The sequence below is a fragment of the Panthera uncia genome, assembly GCF_023721935.1.
Source record: "Panthera uncia isolate 11264 chromosome B2 unlocalized genomic scaffold, Puncia_PCG_1.0 HiC_scaffold_24, whole genome shotgun sequence".
NCBI lineage: Eukaryota > Metazoa > Chordata > Mammalia > Carnivora > Felidae > Panthera > Panthera uncia.
In genome coordinates, this window is record NW_026057580.1 from 59,134,556 (window position 1) to 59,154,728 (window position 20,173).

At 36.2% G+C, this 20,173-nt stretch overlaps 1 protein-coding gene across 7 annotated transcripts in view; it reads right to left on the reverse strand.

Annotated features, from left to right (window-relative positions):
* Positions 1-20,173, reverse strand: part of USP45 (ubiquitin specific peptidase 45) — a 75,484-nt gene that overhangs the window by 35,422 nt on the left and 19,889 nt on the right. For 6 of the 7 annotated variants that reach the window (XR_007462789.1, XM_049654041.1, XM_049654040.1 and 3 more), the window contains exons 6-8: positions 9,265-9,407; positions 8,790-8,885; positions 4,559-4,689 (exon numbers count right to left, since the gene is read on the reverse strand). Coding sequence is in view for 5 of the 7 variants with exons in the window: in XM_049654041.1 (XP_049509998.1) it covers positions 4,559-4,689; positions 8,790-8,885; positions 9,265-9,407 (370 nt within the window). In the remaining 2 variants the exon portion in view is untranslated. Of the gene's footprint in view, positions 1-4,558; positions 4,690-8,789; positions 8,886-9,264; positions 9,408-20,173 lie in introns of those variants that run through there. The other variant, XM_049654043.1, reaches the window with a different exon arrangement.

A 20,173-nucleotide genomic window follows, 5' to 3' on the forward strand; every position in this document is an offset into this window, starting at 1 on the left:
AAGAATTGGGGGGGGTGGGGAATCCAGAAGAAAGTTGAAGAATTTGCTCCCAACATTCACAAGTGGTAGAAATGTCTGATAATCACTCTTATAATAGAAACTACAAGAGACTGGTTCAACTTTCAAAAATCAAGTAATGTATATACACACAATGTAGATGAATCTCAAAATAATTATAGCAAGAAGCCAGACAAAAAAGAGTACACATTATATATAGGAATCTAAAACATGCAAACGAATCTACAGTGACAAAAACAAGTAAGTGGTACAGAGGGGAGGGGTTTAGGGGAGAGAGTCCAGAGAGAGGGATCACAAAAGGGCCCAAGAAAACTTTTAGGGGTGATGCAAACATTCATCACACTGATTGTGGCAATGGTGTCACAAGTATGTAGATATACATTATACATACATATATATAGTATCTCAAAACTTATCCAATGGTATGCTTTAAATATGTACAGCTTAATGTAAGTCAAATATACAAACTATTCAGAATACCCATTAATACGATTCACTGTTTCAACAGATTTTTAAAAACCCATATGATTATTTCAATAGATGCAGGAAAAGCATTTAATAAAATCCAATAGCCATTCTTTTTTCTTAAAAGAAAAAAACATTTATTATCTCATGGTTTCTCTGGGCCAGGAATCAAAGTATACCAATGGTAATACATAATGTTTATTTATTTAAATAATAAAGCTTTGTTGTTTTTTAAGGAAAAACTGGGTATTGGGAGTTTATCAAATACTGTTATTCTTGATGAGAATCCTCAGAAAAAACTAGGAATGGGAATTTCCTTAACCTGATGAAAGGCATCTATGAAAAACCTACAGCTGCTATTATACTTATGTGTGAAAGACTGAATGTTCCTCCCCTAATATCAGAAACAAAGCAAAGATGTCTATTTCACCACTCCAACATTGTACTGGAGGTCCTTGCCAGCCATATAAAGTAAGAAAAAGGTCTAAAAGGATACAAATTTTAAAGGAAGAAATAAAATGGTCTTTATTTACCAATGACATTATTGTCTACATAGGAAATCCCAAAAGATCTACATGAAGCTATTATAACCAGTAAATGAATTAAAGCAGCAAGAAACAAGATCAATATACAAAAACCAAGTATATTTCTGTATATTAGAAACATACAACTGGAAATTGAAATTTCTTTAAAGTACCAATTTACAATAAATAGTATTTAAAAACATGAAATTCTAAAGGTAAATCTAACAACATTGTGTAGCATTTGTAAGCTGAAAATCACAAAACTTGATGAGAAAAATCAAATACCTAAATAACTGAAAAGATATGTCATAATCATGCTTTGGAACGCAACATGGTTAAGATGTCCATTCTAAACTGATCTCCAAATGCAATCCCAATTAACAAACTGATTGTAAAATTCATGTGAAAAAGCAAAGGACCTGAAATAGTTAAAAAAAAAAAAAGTAAAGTTTGAACTCTCATTCTCCAATTCCAAGACTTACTATAAAGTTACAGTAATTGACACAGTGGAGGACTGGGGTAAGAATAGACATGCAGATCAATGGAACAGAACAAAGTCCCAAAACAGACTCAACATACATGGCTTAAATCTTCACCAGGTTTTTAAAAATTACTTTTCTTAATATGTATCTCTTAAAAAAAATTTTTTTTTACATTTATTGATTTTTGAGAGACACAGTGAGATAGAGTGTGAGCGGGGGAGGGGCAGAGAGAGAAGGAGACACAGAATCTGAAGCAGGCTCCGGGCTCTGAGCAAGTGTTCAGCACAGAGCCTGATGCAGGGCTCAAACCCACGAACCGCGAGATCATGACCTGAGCCGAAGTCGGATGCTCAACCAACTGAGCCACCCAATATACATCTCTTTTTAAAGTAAACATAAAAAACAAAAGGCAACTTTTAATGTTTTCAAATGATGTTTGATCCAGTAATTCTATATATCCTACTGATGGACTCTCACAAGTGCAGCACACACACACGTAAAATCGAGTAAGTCATATCCACATGCACTAAAATGGAAAAATGTAAAAAATGTATTAAGCAAAACAAGTTGCAAACAATCTGTGTATATGTCTGTGTATGCATAATCACTTTTGAAAAAAATAAGATAAATACTACTTTGAACATCTATCCATGAACACCTATTATTTAAACATTTTTTTTAATTTATAAATCTTTATAAAAAAAATGCAAAACAGTTATTTTTGGAGATCCAAAAACAAATTTCTAATTGACATAAATTCCTAAAAACTTTTGAACTCTGTGAGGCACCAAAGTCTCTGAGACTTTTATGGGACTTTCTGTTCTTCAGGTTTTGAAAAACAGCATTTGCCTACTAAATTAAACACATAATAAACCCTCTATATTTTTGACCACATTCAAAATACCACGGCACAGTATGCTAAGTGAAATAAGCCAGTCACAGAAAGACAGTGTGATTCCATTTATATGAAGAACCTAAAATAGTCAAATTCATAAAATAAAAGAGCACAATGTTGTCTTACCAGGGCCTGGAGTAAAGGAAAAATAGATAGGAATAATCAATAGGCATAAAGTTTTAGTCAAGCAAGATGGACAAGCTCTAGAGATCTCCTGTCCAGCATTGCACCTACAGTCAACAATATTTTGTACACTTAAATTTTTTTTAATGTTTATTTATTTCTTAATATTTTTTATGTTTGTTTATTTTTTGAGAAACAGAGACAGAGAGACAGACAGAGTGCAAGCAGGGGAGGGACAGAGAGAGGGAGACACAGAATCTGAAGCAGGCTCCAGGATCTGAGCTGTCAGCTGTCAGCACAGCCCCCAACATGGGGCTTGAACTCTCAAACCACAAAATCATGACCTGAGCCGAAGTTGGATGCTTGATCGACTAAGTCACCCAGGTGCCCCTGTATACTTAAAAATTTTAAGATGGTAGGGGTGCCTGGGTAGCTCAGTAGGTTAAGTGTCCAACTTTTGGTTTCAGAGCAGGTCATGATCTCACAGTTGGTGGGATCAAACCCCATGTTGGGCTCTGTGCTGTTGGCACAGAGCCTGCTTAAGATTCTCTCCCCCACACCTCTCTCTCTCTCTCTCAAAATAAATAAATAACTTCAAGAGAAAAAAAGAAAAAACTTAAGAAGGTAGAGCTCATGGTAAGTGTTCTTTTCACAATTATTTTTGAAAAAATTAACCTTGGTACAATTCTATGAGATAAAATACAATATAATGCCATGGTACAAGTAACTAGCTTAAATTAAAATGAAATTTTGAAGCCTAGAGATATTAAAAAAAAATGTTAAGTTCCCATTTAAAGAATTTTGTTTCTACATATTTTAGTAATTGTGGACTGGACTAGCTCATGAACTCCATGACAGGATCTATTTTTAATATGTTATACACTGTGTATCCCTAGAATCTAGCAAGTAACTGACACAAATAAGTTCTCAATTTTTTTTTAATTTTTTTTTTAACGTTTTATTTATTTTTGAGACAGGGAGAGACAGAGCATGAACGGGGGAGGGTCAGAGAGAGAGGGAGACACAGAATCTGAAACAGGCTCCAGGTTCTGAGCAGTAAGCACAGAGCCCGATGCGGGGCTCGAACTCACGAACAGTGAGATCGTGACCTGAGCTGAAGTCGGACGCTTAACCAACTGGGCCACCCAGGCGCCCCAGTTCTCAATTTTTTTAGATGAAGGAATAAGTGAAAGCATTAAAGTTGCATCAGGTCCTTTATGGTATGTATGTATTTCCACGTACCCAAGGATTTTGTTTTTGAACATACAGTACTATCTTGAGAAATTCACTTAAACTCTATTTGCCTTGAAGCTCATTTCTAAAAATAAGGAAAGGGGCACCTGGGTGGCTCAGTCAGTTAAGCGTCTGACTCTTGATTTTGGCTCAGGTGGTCATCTCACGGTTCATGAGATCAAGCCCTATTTCAGGCTCTGCGCTGACAGCCTGGAGCCTGCTTGGGATTCTCTCTCTCCCACTCTCTGCCTCTCTCTCTCAAAATAATAAACATTTTTTAAAAAATGATAAAAATAAGGAAGGCACCTGGCTGCCTCAGTTGGTAGAGCATGCAAGTCCTGATCTTGGGGTCATGAGCTTGAGCCCCATATTGCAGGTTGAGTGTACTTAAAAATGATAATAAAATAAAAGTAAAAATAAGAAAACTAGGTTCAGATGACCTATTATGGCACCTTTTAGATTTTACAATTCTATAGTTTTCTTACTCTTTGTTCTTACATCATGGGCTTCTAAATCAGGACAGACCTCTATTTGAATCCTGGCTTTGTCACTATACAACTAAGTAAGCTACTCAACTTCTGAGAGTCTCAGTTTCCTTATTTATAAAATGGGGATAAACAAGCACTTCTTCAGAGTATTATGAGATATAATTTACTTTAATAAAGCACACAGCTGCAATTAAACAAATATTAGTTCCTAATCTCTTGAGAGTCTAGACAATAATAGTGTTATAGTAAGTGTGAAACTACCCATATTAAGTGATACATTAGAATTTTATAACTCATAATTATTTATATCAAAAATTTAGATGCACCCACTTCTGACAAAGCTGATTAAAAAGAACTTTAGGAGAAAGTGGTCCTTTTTCAGTCTCCTTCATGCTATGAAGAAACAGGAACAGGGCTGAGGTCAATGGTCCAGGGCTTGAAAGTTCCACCATTAATGGGTCCTTTAAAAACATGATCAACTCTTTGTCAGAAATATGCAATTTTAAACTTAAATATTATTAAAAACTAAGAATTATACTTTGTTTAAATGATGACAACTAAATTGCCTCAAGTGCATTAAGAAACTTTATTCCCATACATATAAAATGAATATTTAAAAAAATGGGATAATGGAATTAAGTGTCTTACCTTGAAAAACACAGGTATTCTCATACCCTCTGCTCTTTACTTAATGAAAGTATTAGTTTAAGAGTTAAATCACCAATATTTAGTTGCTTATAAATGTCCCTTAATGTGTTTTCCTAAAAGTGAAATTACTTATCTACTTGCTATGTATTTATTTCCAATCATAAATTATATTTAATAAATTATATTTATCAAATATAAATATAAATTATATTTATCAGCAAACTCCATAGCTTTCTTTTCCCAAAATATTTTATGAATAAAATAAGGAATGGGAAATTATGTCACAAAATTAGTACACCATTCCCTGTCTTTTAAAATAGAGAGAAAAAGCTTGACAAAAGCAGCTAAAATTGTGTGAGGGAGAAACCCATTTTATTCTAGAATTTTTCCCCCACCAAGTTTTGCTTTCTAAAATGTTATCTTCACCAGTAATCCTCTCTCCTTACAAACAATGAATTAAAAGCAAATGCCAAATATCATCTTGGGACGTTATAGAAAGTTATCTTCTAATACAACTACCAAATATGTTGCCTCATTCGTGTATTTATGAAATACATGTTACATACATATTTCATACCAACTATCCTTAAAAAAAATCTACCATCTGGGGCACCTGGGTGGCTCAGTGGGTTGAGCATCTGACTTCAGCTCAGGTCATGATCTCACGGTTCATAGGTTTGAGCCCTGCATCAGGCTCTGTGATGACAGCTTGGAGCCTAGATCCTGCTTCATATTCTGTGTCTCCCTCTCTCGCTGCCCCTCTCCCTCCCGCCTCTCAAAAATAAACATTAAAAAAAATTTTTTTTTTAAATCTACCATCTGACTAAAACCACAGAAAGGACAGGCTATAATTTTTCCATAGTCTCTGAGTATCAAAAGTGCTCTCTGCCATGTTGAAGACATAAACAGACATTTCTCCAAAGAAGACATCCAGATGGCCAACAGACACATGAAAAGATGCTCAACATCACTCATCATCAGGGAAATGCAAATCAAAACTACAATGAGATATTACCTCACACATGTCAGAATGGCTAAAATCAAAAAGAAAAGAAAAAACTGCTGGTGAGGATGTGGAGAAAAAGAAACCCTTGTGCACTGTTAGTGGAAATACAAGTTGGTGCAGGCGCTCTGGAAGACAGTATGGAGGTTCCTCAAGAAGTTAAAAATAGAACTACCATATGATCCAGTAATCACTCAACTGGGTATTTACCTAAAGAATACAAAAACACTGGGATGCCAGGGTGACTCAGTCTGTTAAGTATCTGACTTCAGCTCAGGCCGTGATCTCACTGTTGATGGGTTTGAGCCCCGCATCAGGCTCTGTGCTGACAGCTCGGAGCCTGAAGCCTGCTTTGGATTCTGTGCCTCCCTCTCTGCCCCTCTCCCTGCTCGTGCTCGCTCACTCTCTCTCTCTCTCTCTCTCTCTCAAAAATAAATAAAAACATTAAAAAAGAAATTTAGGGGCTCATGGGTGGCTCAGTTGGTTGAGTGTCCGACTTCAGCTCAGGTCATGATCTCATGGTCCGTGCGTTTGAGCCCCATGTCGGGCTCTGTGCTGACAGCTCAGAGCCTGGAGCCTGCTTCAGATTCTGTGCCCCCCTCTCTCTCCGCCTCACCCCTCTTGTGCTCTGTCTCTGTCTTTCAAAAATGAACAAATATATAAAAAAATTTTTAAAAAGAATATAAAAACACTAATTCAAAGGGATACACACATCCCTATGTTTATTGCAGCATTATTTACAATAGTCAAATTATAGAAGCAGCCTAAGTATCCATCAACTGATGAATGGATAAAGAATATGTAGTATACTTATACAATGGAATGTTATTCTGCCATAAAAAAGAATGAAATCCTACCATTTGCAAACAACATGGATGGACCTTGTGGGCATACTAATTGAAATAGGTCAGACACAGAAAGACAAATACCATATGAACTTACTTACATGTAGAATTTAAAACAAAACACCCAAAAACAAACAAACAAACAAACAAACAAACAAACATGCTCATAGACACAAAGAAGAGATTGGTGGCTGCCAGAGCCAGGGAGTGAGGGGGTAGGTAAAATGGGTGAATGAGGTCAAAAGGTACAAACTTTCAGATATTAATAAACAAAAAAGAACACCTATGAAAAACCTACAGTTAACTTCATTCCTAATTTTATTGAAAGAATACTTTCCCCCTAATTTGGGGATTTTAGGCAAGGATGCCTGCTTTCATCATTTCTATTCCACATGTTATTAGAGGTTCAAGCCAGCACAATAAGGTAAGGAAAAGAAACTAAAGGCATACAGTTTACAAAGGGCAAAGTAAAACTGGTGATTCAAAGAGTAGTGATCTATGCTGACAGCCCTCCAGCTCAGGTCAACTGTATGTCCCATGTATCTAAGATCTAAGATTGAAACTCTCCTCTTAGAATAATGCAAACCTAAAGTGATCAGTTATAGTATCTAACTGCCCTATAGTAATCTTGAGACACAGTTCTACATGTAAAATACTTAACATTCAATCACATTTAATAGGAAATCTTTTCAAGTGACTAAGTATCAACTTCCATTTAATGGTTTTCACTATCTCACTCAACTCTAGAAGAGTATAGGACCTACCATAAAGATTTTAAGGGGTTGAACAGGCAGTAAGTTTACAGGCTGCTCTTTCAACAAAGAAATACAATATCGTCTTTCAAATCTGCCTCCTTGGGGAAAAGAAAAATCTAAGATTACTACACTGAGCTAAGAATTTTTAGAACTCCCCTTTCTTAAGTGTTCTCAAAAGCCAGATCATGAGCTATATATACACTGTCTTCCTCCAATACACACACACACACACACACACACACACACACACACACAATTTCTAACTAAAAACATTATTACTAGTGTCAGCTCCCTCAAGCCAAAGACTACCAGGAACACACTGGTAGTTGAACAAGAGGGGTTTATTACTTGTTGCATTTGGGGACAACATACACGATGGGAAAGCATGGGGTGTCTCAATAAAAGGGTGTTGGAAAGAACTGATAGAGGATTTGAGTTTTGGATAAGTAATTTAGGGGAGAGTCTAAGGAAGCAGAAGTCTGCTCTCAGTTGAATGCCATCAGAAACTGGGGGTAATTCTATCACTGGGTATCTTGATATATCTTATCTTTGAGTTAGGATAACCTAAATTCTAGTCTCTTTGGGAGACAAAATCAAGGATAAAGCTATAACTAGTAAAGAAGTAGCAGTCTCTCACTTTGGTCAAAGAAGATGTTTGGGATTTTTCTCAGTGGTAGACGAACTTTGCTTTTGTCTGTGTTTAGATAAAATTATGAAGTAGCCTTGCTTTGTCTTAGTTTGTCAGTCTCAGAGCAACCTAGCCTGAGGTTGGCATTCTGTGAGACTGTTTGAACAATATGGCCTAACTTGTAGGTGCCACGCCAGCTTCTGAATGTTAAGCGCTGTTTTTTGTTTGTTTGTTTTTTCCTTTCTCACTAGCTTAAAAACCCATTTTCAGACTAGGCTCCTAAAAACCTTTAGATGTTCACCATTAAAACCAAATCTACCTTTAAAGAATTAAAATGCTATATTTAAGGAAATGTTACCAGTAATTACAAAACAGGCGTCCTAGACATTTTGCTCAACAAAACAAACGCCTTTTGTTTTTTCCAGTATGTTTGTTTGAAAGCTGCCTTAATATTTTCGTATTGTTTGACCCACGATATGTTTGAACCCTAACAGATCTTGAAGGTATAACTTTAGAATTTTAAAATCTGATTATTTCACAAAATGCTTTTGAATGATTTTTTCAAAATATTTTTTTCAAAACATCATTTCAGTTAACATTCGGAGAAATACTAAAGGTAGATTTTGACACCATCAGTGGCTCATCTAAAAAGAGCTATTATCCAGATAGTCATACTTCTTACCAGGTGAGAGTCTGAGGAAGGAAAAATCTTGAGTTTTGTACCATTTTCTTTGCTCTCATTCATAAGTTCTGAAAGAATATAAGATTGTGCCAAGTTCTAAAAGAAAACAAAAGTAAAGTCTTCTGATTCAGTTGTAATATGCCTCTGATTCTATGGAATAAATACTCTCTTAAGCTCTCAAACGTCATCTAACATAGCAAAAAAATGTTTAAGTTTACAAAAAAAATGTTCACATTTAATAAATGTCAGTATTACTGATTAAATCACAGTAAAACACAGAGAAGGCCTTCCAGAAGCACTGTGTGAAAAGGGGGCATACATACGTTATGCAGCAATGGTTAACGATGGCCTAAAACAAAAAAGAAAACAGAAAAATCTCCAGGGGAACATTTAGCTGTCATTTCCTAGTTTACAGGTGTGCCAATAAATATAAATTAATCTTTTACATTTTACAAAGTTTCCTGATGGCTCTTACCTGCATGACTGCATTGAAAAAGCAAGTATTTCCTAAATTTGTAATTCCTTTCACAGGTGTTACACTGTTGCCTTTTCTTCCTTTCTTTTTTTCACCTGCTTCATATTTTTCTTCACAAAGTTTTAAGATTCTAGAGAATGCACCTAAGTTAGAGAAAACATAACTGACATAAGATATAAAATTCAATAACCATCATTTAAAATAATTTAAATATATTACTTAAAATTAAGTAACATTTCCCCTTGAATCACTGTCCCTGAAGTGATGTCAGGGACATAAGATATAAAATTCAATAACCATCATTTAAAATAATTTAAATATATTACTTAAAATTAAGTAACATTTCCCCTTGAATCACTGTCCCTGAAGTGATGTCAGGGACAAATAAATGTCTCCAGTTGGTATCCTCGTACTAAATAATTTTTCATTTTGACATACACACCTGTACCTCATACCATAATGAAGAATGAATTCCAGATGAATTAAAAATTAAAAAAGAATAAAGTAAAAAAATAAGGAGAGAACATCCAGATCTTGGCTCCTAAATACCATTCCCCACAAAAAGAAATGAAGACTCCTTGGGGTGCCTGGGTGGCTCAGTCAGTTAAGTGTCTGACTTCGGCTCAGGTCATAATCTCAACAGCTTGTAGGTTTGAGTCCCACATCGGGCTCCGGGCTGACAGCTCAGAGACTAGAGCCTGCTTCAGATACTATGTCTCTCTCTGTTCTTCTCCCACTCATGCTCTGTCTCTATCTCTCTCTCTCAAAAATAAATAAACATTGAAAAAAAATAATAAAGAAATCAAGACTCCTGATTCTAAAACTGGGGCAGCAAAGAAAAAAAATAAACCTAAAACATTTTTATTGTGCCAGAAAATAAGGAAGTGTTCAAAAAAACTGATGAGTATGTCAAAATACACACCATTTTGAGTAAGTTCCCACTGGTCCAATCTTGGAAAATTTGAATATCAAAATAAAGAAGGGTACTAATAGTTTATTATTCACTGAGCAAAATGAGAATGGATCTGAATGGATAATAGGTTTTTTAAATGGGAGGAAAAGAGAAAAACTTTTCCTTACAAGAGAATGCCAACTAATAAGTAGAAGAAATGATGGAACTGGAAAATCACCAGATGGTGACATTTTTTTGTATTCTTGCAACTTTTCTGTAAGTTTGAAACTCAAAATAAAACGTTTAAAAAATTAATAACTATATTATAAAAAAGTAAAACACCAGGGACCAGGGCCCTGTGGCCAGGCCAAATGCCATGAGCAGGGTTCCTGTGCCCCTGGCCTATGGGCCTCTTCCCTGCCCCCTCAGTTTGCCATTTTTGGAGTTTTTCATAATTATTAAACTGATGGGACTTTTGTGTTTTTATAGTGACTCTGTGGTGCAGCTCTTTAAGAAAGCTAGGACATGCCTTAGATGCAAAAAAAAACAAACAAAAAAAACACCTATATGTTTGGCATATAAGTGCATGTTTTGGGCTCACTGATTTGTATAATTAATACAGATTTGAACATTATAATATCAATTCATCATGTTTAAAAACAATATGAAAATGAATAATTTCTAACATTTATTAACTGACATGATTGATCATACATATTAACAGCACATTACTTTCTGAATCAAAATATAATTTGAAGTTTGATGGGAAATTGCCAAGTTCTCCAATCTTTTGGTTTTAACTGAAATATTATTTTAAATTCCTTTCAACTTTCAGATTTTGTAGTTCTTCGCAATTATACATTTTATTCATCTAATAATGATATAGTGTCTTGCATTGCTAATTAACTTTTAAATATTTGGCTATCTCCCCAGATGGGTGGGGATCAGAAAACGTCTCTACTCTTTCTTCCACAGGGCTGTGATGTTGGCAAGAACATCCATAATAAAAATTTAATGTAAATGAAAAATGTACCAGATTAAACAGGAGATCCAGTAGAATCTTGGCCCTCTAAGCTTCTGATGAGTTTTTTTTAATTTCTTTATTGTTTATTATTTTTGAGAGAGAGACAGAGAGCAAGCAGAGAAGGGGCAGAGAGAGAGGGAGACACAGAATCGGAAGCGGGCTCCAGGCCCTAGCTCTCAGCACAGAGCCCGACACAGGGGTCGAACTCACAGACTGCGAGATCATGACCTGAGCTGTAGTTGGCCGCCCAACCGACTGAGCCACCCTGGCACCCCAGCTTCTGATGAGTTCTTAAGAGTAAGTTAAGACATCCCCTCCCATCCTACCCTTCTATATGACAGCACTGAGGGAGATGAACAGATGCTGGAGGTAGCTCTGTGTTCAGGGACAGAAGCAGGCAGCAAACACCATAAGGAGAAACTTTAATCTTGGGTAAGGGCAGACTGATGTCATGCACACCCTGTTGGTTCAAATAAGGTTTGACTTGGCACCTGTGACTTTTGCCAAAAAAAGGCATCAGTCGAGGGGGGTTATTAACACATTTTCTTTCTTTTTTTTTTTTTTAATATTTATTTTTTGAGAGAGAGACAGACAGACAGAACATGAATTGGGGAGGGGCAGAGAGAGGGAGACACAGATTCCAAAACAGGCTCCAGGCTCTGAGCTGTCAGTAGAGTCTGACACGGGGCTCAAACTCACAAACCGCAAGATCATGACCTGAGCCAAAGTCAAATGCTCAACCAGCTGAGCTACCCAGGTGCCCCAACACATTTTTTTATAATGTTTTCAGATTAAATGCAGAGCTGCTATCTGCAAAGTACCCAGCAAGGTAAGCACTATGTAAGTGTGTGAAGACAGACCAGAGAATTGTTATTTGTGCCAAAATCCAGATCTTCGTAAGCTATTCTTCATGTCCGTTGTTTATACGTCCTCACTTTTAATCATTTCCTATAACTTCCTGGTTTTTTCCCCCCTTCAAGTTTATCTCTTATTTCTAACTGGATTTTCTGAATTGCTAATATGAACTTGCCTTTTATGTTGACTGTGGTTCTCCTATCTTTTTGGCTTTTCTTAATTGTATTCTTTCAGCTAATTCTTTGCTTAAAATTTATTTATTTATTTTGAGAGAGAGAGAGAAAGCAAGAGTGGGGGAGGGGTACAGAGAGAGAGAGAGAGAGAGAGAGAGAGAGAGAGAGAATCCCAAGCAGGCTCCACACTGTCAGCACAGAGCCCAATGCAGGGCTTGAACCCACAAACCATGAGATCATGACCTGTGTCAAAGTCGGACACTTAACCAACTGAGTCACCCAGGCGCCAATGTGGCTTTTCTTTTTAACATGTGGTAACATCTTATCACAACCCTAGAGTTCTGGGTTAACACAGAAAAGAACTAGCAAGATAGATCTCTTCTCCTGTCTTCCATATATTAAAACATGTGATAAGAATTAAATCCCATACTAAAGCTTGGGGGCAAAGGCTGGTACAATCAATGACTTCTCCATTAATTGACATGCAGAGGCCAGCCAATGGAGAAAAGGAAAAGCAGGAAAAAAAGCAAAGACAATATTCCAACCTGCAAGCAAATGTGAAAGCAAATGAAAAAAGCCAGTCAGTGGTTAAGAAGCACTACACAAGGGGTGCCTGGGTGGCTCAGTCAGCTAAGCATCTGACTTAGGCTCAGGTCATGATCTCACGGTCCGTGGGTTCGAGCCCTGCACTGGGGTCTATGCTGACAGCTCAGAGCCTGAAGCCTGCTTCAGATTCTGTGTCTCCCTCTCTCTCTCTGTCCCTCCCCTGCTCACACGCGCTCTCTCAAAAATAAACATTAAAAAAAAAAAAGGAAGCACTACGCAAACAAGAGGAGGCCCCATATGGATCCTGGCTGGGTTTGGGAATAAGAGCAGTCTACCTCTTAATTATACTGAGATCCCAACCAGAGCCTAAAGCAGGTTTCAGCTCTCATTAACAGCAATTGCCACTAGATGGCTTCATAGTGATTGTTAAGAGATTAAAGATGATAGAATAATTAAATCCAAGCATTAGTCCATCTTTTTGGGCAAGGTTGTTACTCTGATTTTACATTTACAAAACTCAGTCTCCAACATGTTAAGTAATTTGCCCAAAGTCTTAAAGACAATCTTTTGACTATAAATCTATTGTCATTTTACCACCTAATTTCTCTTCAGTGATTCATGCACAATGAGAATTATAAAAGATTGGGAGGCAAGAGTCTTACATATTTAGGGGCATGTAACCCTGAAAAAATGACTCCTCAAAAGTACTTCTTATACTTAACATTGCCATAATGTTTTTTTGCTAATTAACATGAAAAAATGTTGGGGAAAATAAACTATATAGATTATATTAACCATACAACATATATACATATACACATATATGTTTTTGTATTTTACAGTATTTATCATTCACTTGGAATAAATGTTTTATTTTTCCAGAAATAAATTTTATTCTTACAAGAACAAACAGCATTTTTTAAAACTGTAACATGCAAATCTCTGTACCACATTTACCCATCAGTTTTCAAAACATCTGGGATAGCATCCTAAAGTAAACAATGTTCATAAGACCATCTGGACAAAACTGCGGGCAAGAAAAAAAAGCATAAACATATGGAAAAACAGATTTTACCCTTCCCTTCAGCAGTAAGGGATGACAAATGTCGAACCTAGATATATCCACGCTTCACTGTGCGATGCTTTTCAGCACCACCTGGCTCTCCATGCACAGCCACCAAATATGGACAGCACTGCCAGAAAGAATATATCCACAGGGCAATGGCAATAAAAATAGTTTATTTCATGGTTAAATAGCCACTTCACACAAGTGGCAAGGGTCTGTTTATTGACTTTTACATCCAAGTCTGTGAGAACATACTCAAAATTAATTATGCTATTAGGCTTAAATATTAAATAGATCAGATCATTTAACTAGAAAATAAAATGACATATTCTAACAACTATTTAAATGCGTTTTAAAGTACAAGTTTTTAATTTTACTAAGTAGTACATTTATAAAATTTAACAATTCAAATTCAATTGATATATTAAATTTCCATTGTGTGTCAGGTACTATAGGAACCACTATCTGTAACTGTTTATATTTAATTGCTTACGATTTAAGAGTAAAAAGACTGATACACAGTGAACAGCATAGGGATATTAAACCTTATATTCATAATAACATCTTAACAAAACTTTTAGAAACTAAGTATATTACTTCCAATACATTGCTTTTTATTAAAACACACATACCTGTTTGTATGTCAAGTTATTGAGAGATTGATTCAGATACCATTTTTTTAAACTAGAATCTTAAACTCTCAGCTGACAGTTTCTTAGCAAATGTACATCTATATTTAGTTTCTAAAAGTTTTGCTAAGATGTTATCATGAACATCTTTGATTTCGGCTCAGGTCATGATCTCACGGTTCGAGGTCAAGCACGGAGACTGCTTGGGATTCTCCCTCTCTCTCTGCCCCTCCCCCAACTGCACAATAAGTATCTTACCTTACTTATCTCCTTTATATTACCAGCACTGTCATCAGACACTGCATTTATGTAATAAAATATAGACCCCAGAATGCAAAGAACATTCAGGGAAGGCTTCAGGCATTCTAAATAAAATTTTTAAAGCTCTTTTATATCTCGGTAGTTTCCCTTTAAGTCTATAACCTGAGTACTCAAAGAGTTGCTGGTTAACTAACTGAATAGACCTGGTAGGTTCTATACATATCTCAGGTCTTGCAAGATAGAAAACCAGCAAAGAAAGAAGATATATTTTTTCAACAACTTGGCTAAGGCTAAGAGTATCTAAAAAGTAATCCTAAGTACCTCAAATATTCCTACCATAAAAGTGACTCCAATACAAAGATACTATGATTATCTTTTTTAAAACCAAACTTAAAAATATTAAATCAGACATATATAAAAAATTAATGTATAAGAAATTGTAGGTGAATATCTTTATAATCTTGGAGTTCAGAAAACTTTCAAAGCATGGCCCAAAAGGCTAAAAAATCTTCACAGGAAAGACTGATGGAACTGGTAATGATGACATTAAAAACTTCACTACTGAAAAAAAAAGAAAAAAAGACACCTGATAACTATAAACAAAGTTAAATGCAGAACGATGGGTATTCTTGTCAACTATACCCTTTGTATAATCTTTCTGTAGGGCAGTTTAGCAACAGTGACCAAAATTCAAGGTGTTTCTAAACTGACCAGAAATTTCAACAAATTAACCTACAAAAATAAACAGGAAGTACACAGAGATGCAGCTTTCGTGGGAGAAAATTGAAAACAGTGAATAGTAAATTTGTTGCCAAGCAATATTAAACATCTACCTTTTCTCAAAGTTAAAAATATTTGTGAACTGCCTTGGTTAAACCAAAAGGGGAACACTGGCGATTCCCTAGTTTCCTGTGGGCACAGGGAAAGTAAACTTATTTTACAGTTTGCTTATTTAAAGACAGAGTTTGAGAGCATTATTTCCTCTGGTAATTGTCCCCACTGCAAAGATGAAGATGAAATTGAGGCACGCGGTTAGTGATAGAAGATTCAAATCCAGGTAGTCTGGCTTCAGAATCCACAAACTTAACCATTACGACCTACCGTCTAGATAATAACAGATGATAAGGTTAATAAGTGTGATAATTTAAGACACTACTGAAATGCTAGTGGTGATATGAAAGAAAAAGCCACTACTCTTTTAGCAAAAGCTGGATGTAATCAATTGCCGGATGTCTTTGGTGTGAATGTATATCGTTATTAAAGTTTACAGCAGCTTTTCTCAAAGGGTTCCTCGAAAGAATTAAGCCCTAATGCCCCAGGCACCCACTTCATGCAACTAACTTCTCCCTATGTATTTGCAAGGTTACAGTCAGCTAGTTAGTGCCATCTTTTGGGAGAACTGAGAGAACAGTCACTCAAACAATTTTCTGTGTTCTGTAGTTTGGATGGAGAACTGTGGATTCAAATCCCTATGGGCAGGGATGCCAAAGTGGCTCAGTTGGTTAAGCGTCCTACTCTTGATTTTGGCTCAGATCATGATCTCACGGTTCCTGGGTTCAAGCCCTGCATCAGTCTCTGTGCTGACAGCTCAGAGCCTGAAGCCTGCTTCAGATTCTGCGTCTCCCTCTCTCTCTCTCTGCCCCTGCCCCACTTGCACTCTGTATCTCTCTCAAAAATAAATATTTTTTAAAAAGTTAAAAAAAAAAATCCCTATGCCTAATGTTTTTTAAACACCCAGCATCTTTTTGTCCCTCACCCCGTTTACATTTGGAAATAACTATTTTTAGTACTTATTTTTGAAAATGCAAATAAATTAGGTGTATGACTGTCACTTTATAGCAAAACAAAATCTATTACTATTATATTCAAATTGTTAGGCACAATATTATTTATCCCCAGATACTTATTTCAGATCCCAAATATGCCATTTACTTTCTTATTTCAAAAAAAGATACAGCAAATTTATTCCTAGTAAAACCAAAAGAACCAACATAACTTGCGGCTTTTTATTCCAAAAGCCTAAGCTTAATTAATTTAATAGAATATATTTTCGGCTTTCTCTAGGCTCTCTAAAAATAGCATCTCAACAGTATTAAAAATTATGGGCCCAGTTTTTTAAGAATGTGGGATTGTCAATCATCCGTCTAGTTCACAAAAAGCAAACCAATATTAAATACCATTTCACCAGGAATACATATATTCAGTAAGTGTTTGCAGAATATTTACATTACATTTACAAGACTATCAAAGTGACAAATTTCATCAGCCTTCGGAGAACAGTGGCCCACTTTTTAGTAATACATATTTCTCAGTGGGTCTCACAATAAAGCTTTCTTGCTTTTTTTTCAGTCTTGTCTTATACATGACCTTTTTATTATATGGGGATTTTATTTGTTGTTTTTAGTTTTCTGGTATGTGTTTGAGGGGGAAGTGTGGATGGATTTTTTTTTTTTTTTTTTTTTTAAAGCAAATCCTAGCATCAGATGTGAAATCTACACAGCTGTAAGTATTCTTCTGGGAACCTGCACTGGGGTTTCCTCAGCTGCTTAATGCAATTACCTAAGCCAGTCATGTAGTATTAATGTAATTTGCCTATTTCTGCAGCTGCAAAGTTTAATCTTTAAAGAGTAAAAAGAAAAAACTTGCTGCCCCACTATTCCTCTGCCTTGGAAGCGAATAATAATTACTTCACCTGTCTGTTCTCAAAATCCCACTAACTCCTAGTTAACCATTAGCCTTAAAAACCTTTAGTTGGGACACCTGGGTGGCTTAGTTGGTTAAGCACCCAACTTCAGTTCAGGCCATGATCTCATGGTTCATGGGTCTGAGCCCCACATTGGGCTGAGCTGACAGTATGGAACGTGCTTGGGATTCTCTCTCTCTTTCCCTCTCTCTAACCCTCCCCCAGCCCCATTTGTGCTTTCTCTCTCAAAAATAAATACATAAACCTTAAAAAAGAAAAAAAATATTGGGACGCCTGGGTAGCTCAGTTGGTTAAGCATCCAGCTCTTGATTTCAGCTCAGGTCATGACCTCACAGACTCGTGGGGTCCTCTGCCCCTCTCAAAATAAATAAACTTTAAAAAAAATCTTTAGTTCCATTATAATTTGATACTGCCACATGTATGAGTAAGTAGGTATACATACAAAGGCATTCCTATCTATCTCCTTATTACAGTTAAGTGACTCTTCTAAAACACAAAACTTCTTCATTTAAAATCTATTAGTGGTTGCTCACTGCCTACAGGATAAACTCTAAACTTACACGGCCCTTCAATATCTGTTCCTGCTTACCTCTAGTCTCACCCTCTCATCAACCTCCAATATCACAAAATTCAACCTTGCAGCTCCATTGAATTCCCTGAACATATCAAGCTCCCTCACCAATGAGCTATTTCCTCTGCCTGGAACACACACTCCTTTCCCCTGTGCCTAGCTCATTTCTACATATCCTTTAGCTCTTGGCTTAGAAGGCTCTTCCTCTAAATAAAACCATCCTGGCTCCTACAGTCTACATTAGATCCTACCCCAAAGTGTCCTCATAGTCCCTTGCACTTGCTCTATCACAGCCCTACTTAAACAAGCAATTATTAAGCAATTACACGTGATTTGTCAGTATCTCTCACTTGACCAAAAAATCAATAATAGCAGAAACAGAAATAAATCTGTTTTGGGGCGCCTGGGTGCTCAGTCGGTGAAGTGCCCCACTCTTCGTTTTGGCTCAGCTCATGATCTCATAGTTCATGAGTTCAAGCCCTATGTCAGGCTCCATGCTGATGGTGCAGAGCCTGTTTGGGCTTCTCTCTCTCCCTTTCCCTCTGCGGCTCATGTGCACCTGCTCTCCCTCTCTTTCTCTCAAATAAACATTAAAAAAAAAGATTTGTAAAAAATGTTAAATAATGCCACTTACTAAGTTTGTGTTCTTTTATAAAATAGTTATATTTCCTAAAAACATATAATTTGTGTTAACAGGTCATGGAAATTCTTGCTATTTTCAGTGATTTAATAAATACTATAATTTTTTATTTTAATTTCCCATATGATATTGATAGATATAACCTACCTGATCAAAGCACTTTAATTCCTCAATAATGTTTAAGAGTCTAAAGGGCTACTGAGATCAAAAGCTAAGATTTACTGAACTAGCAGTGTTTAGAAATGGATGGGGCACTGGCTTTGATTCTCTGAGTAAAGAAGCTAAGTTAGATCTATTAGACATGAAATTGATCAGGCTTTGCATAACTTAACTACATGTGTAAGTACAGGTACAGGCTTTTCTCTCAGCAGTTATTTTTCTTAGAGCAGAATATAAAAAGGATCTTTTTAAAGAAATTTTTTAATATTTATTTATTTTTGAGAGAGAGAGCACAAGTGAGACACAGAATCTGAAGCAGGTTCCAGGCTCTGAGCTATCAGCACAGAACCCGATGCAGGCCTTGAACTCAAGAACCACGAGATCATGACCTGAGCCGAAGTTGGACGCTTAACAGATTGAGCCACCCAGGTGCCCCAAAAAAGAATCTTTTAAAATCATTCTTATCCTCCCACCTAAAATACAATATAGTTTCATATTCTTTTAAAATTACTGTATGCAGACATTTTTATATTTCTACAGTCTTCACAATTATTTAAAATAGCTGCATAATCATATCTAGCATTCCTACAAACCTCAATAACAACTTTCATGTCTGATTTTTAATCTACTTTATAAAAACATACTTAAACCTTATGCAACAAAAAATACTGCAGATTACTATCCCAAATAAACTTACTTCCAGAATGCCAACGAATCTTATTTTAAATCAAATTTACCTGAGAGATACTGTAGCTTGAAACACAAAGATAATGACATTTTGACCTAGAACTTCTGGAAACCCTGACCTCAGAAGTATGTCTCTCCCTAACTGTGAAGGTTCCACACTCTCTCAAATTCCCTCAATAACCTGTTTCCATTATTCCAGGTGCTACCCATGGTTCCATAAACACAATTAAAGGCTACACCTGTGCTTCCCACCACCGGTAATGATCGCTGCTCTCATCTCTACCTATCTAAAATTCTACCTTGAAGGGTCAGCTTGAAAGCCAGCTCATTCACGATTCTTTCTCAGTTCCTTTCAATTGAACATTACAACCCTTTTGGAATATCTGAAAGCCTTTGCTTGAACTTCAGTCAAAATACAACTCTGTTCTGCTTATCTTTATTCTTTAGGACAGGAACTGTCTTATCAATCTCTATTCCCTGAAACACCATGGAAAAGAGGCAGGTGCTGTTGAGGAAAATGAGGCTCAGATGAATAGTAACCTGCCAGTGACTGAAAGAGTCAAATCTGAATGCCAGATCCCCCACCCCTGACAAAGCCCATGTTCTTTCTACCATATCATTCCATGCTCCCTTCCTTATATCCTTTTTGATAATAAATATTCAAGAAATCTGTAAAATTAAATGAAATGAAATTAGACTGGC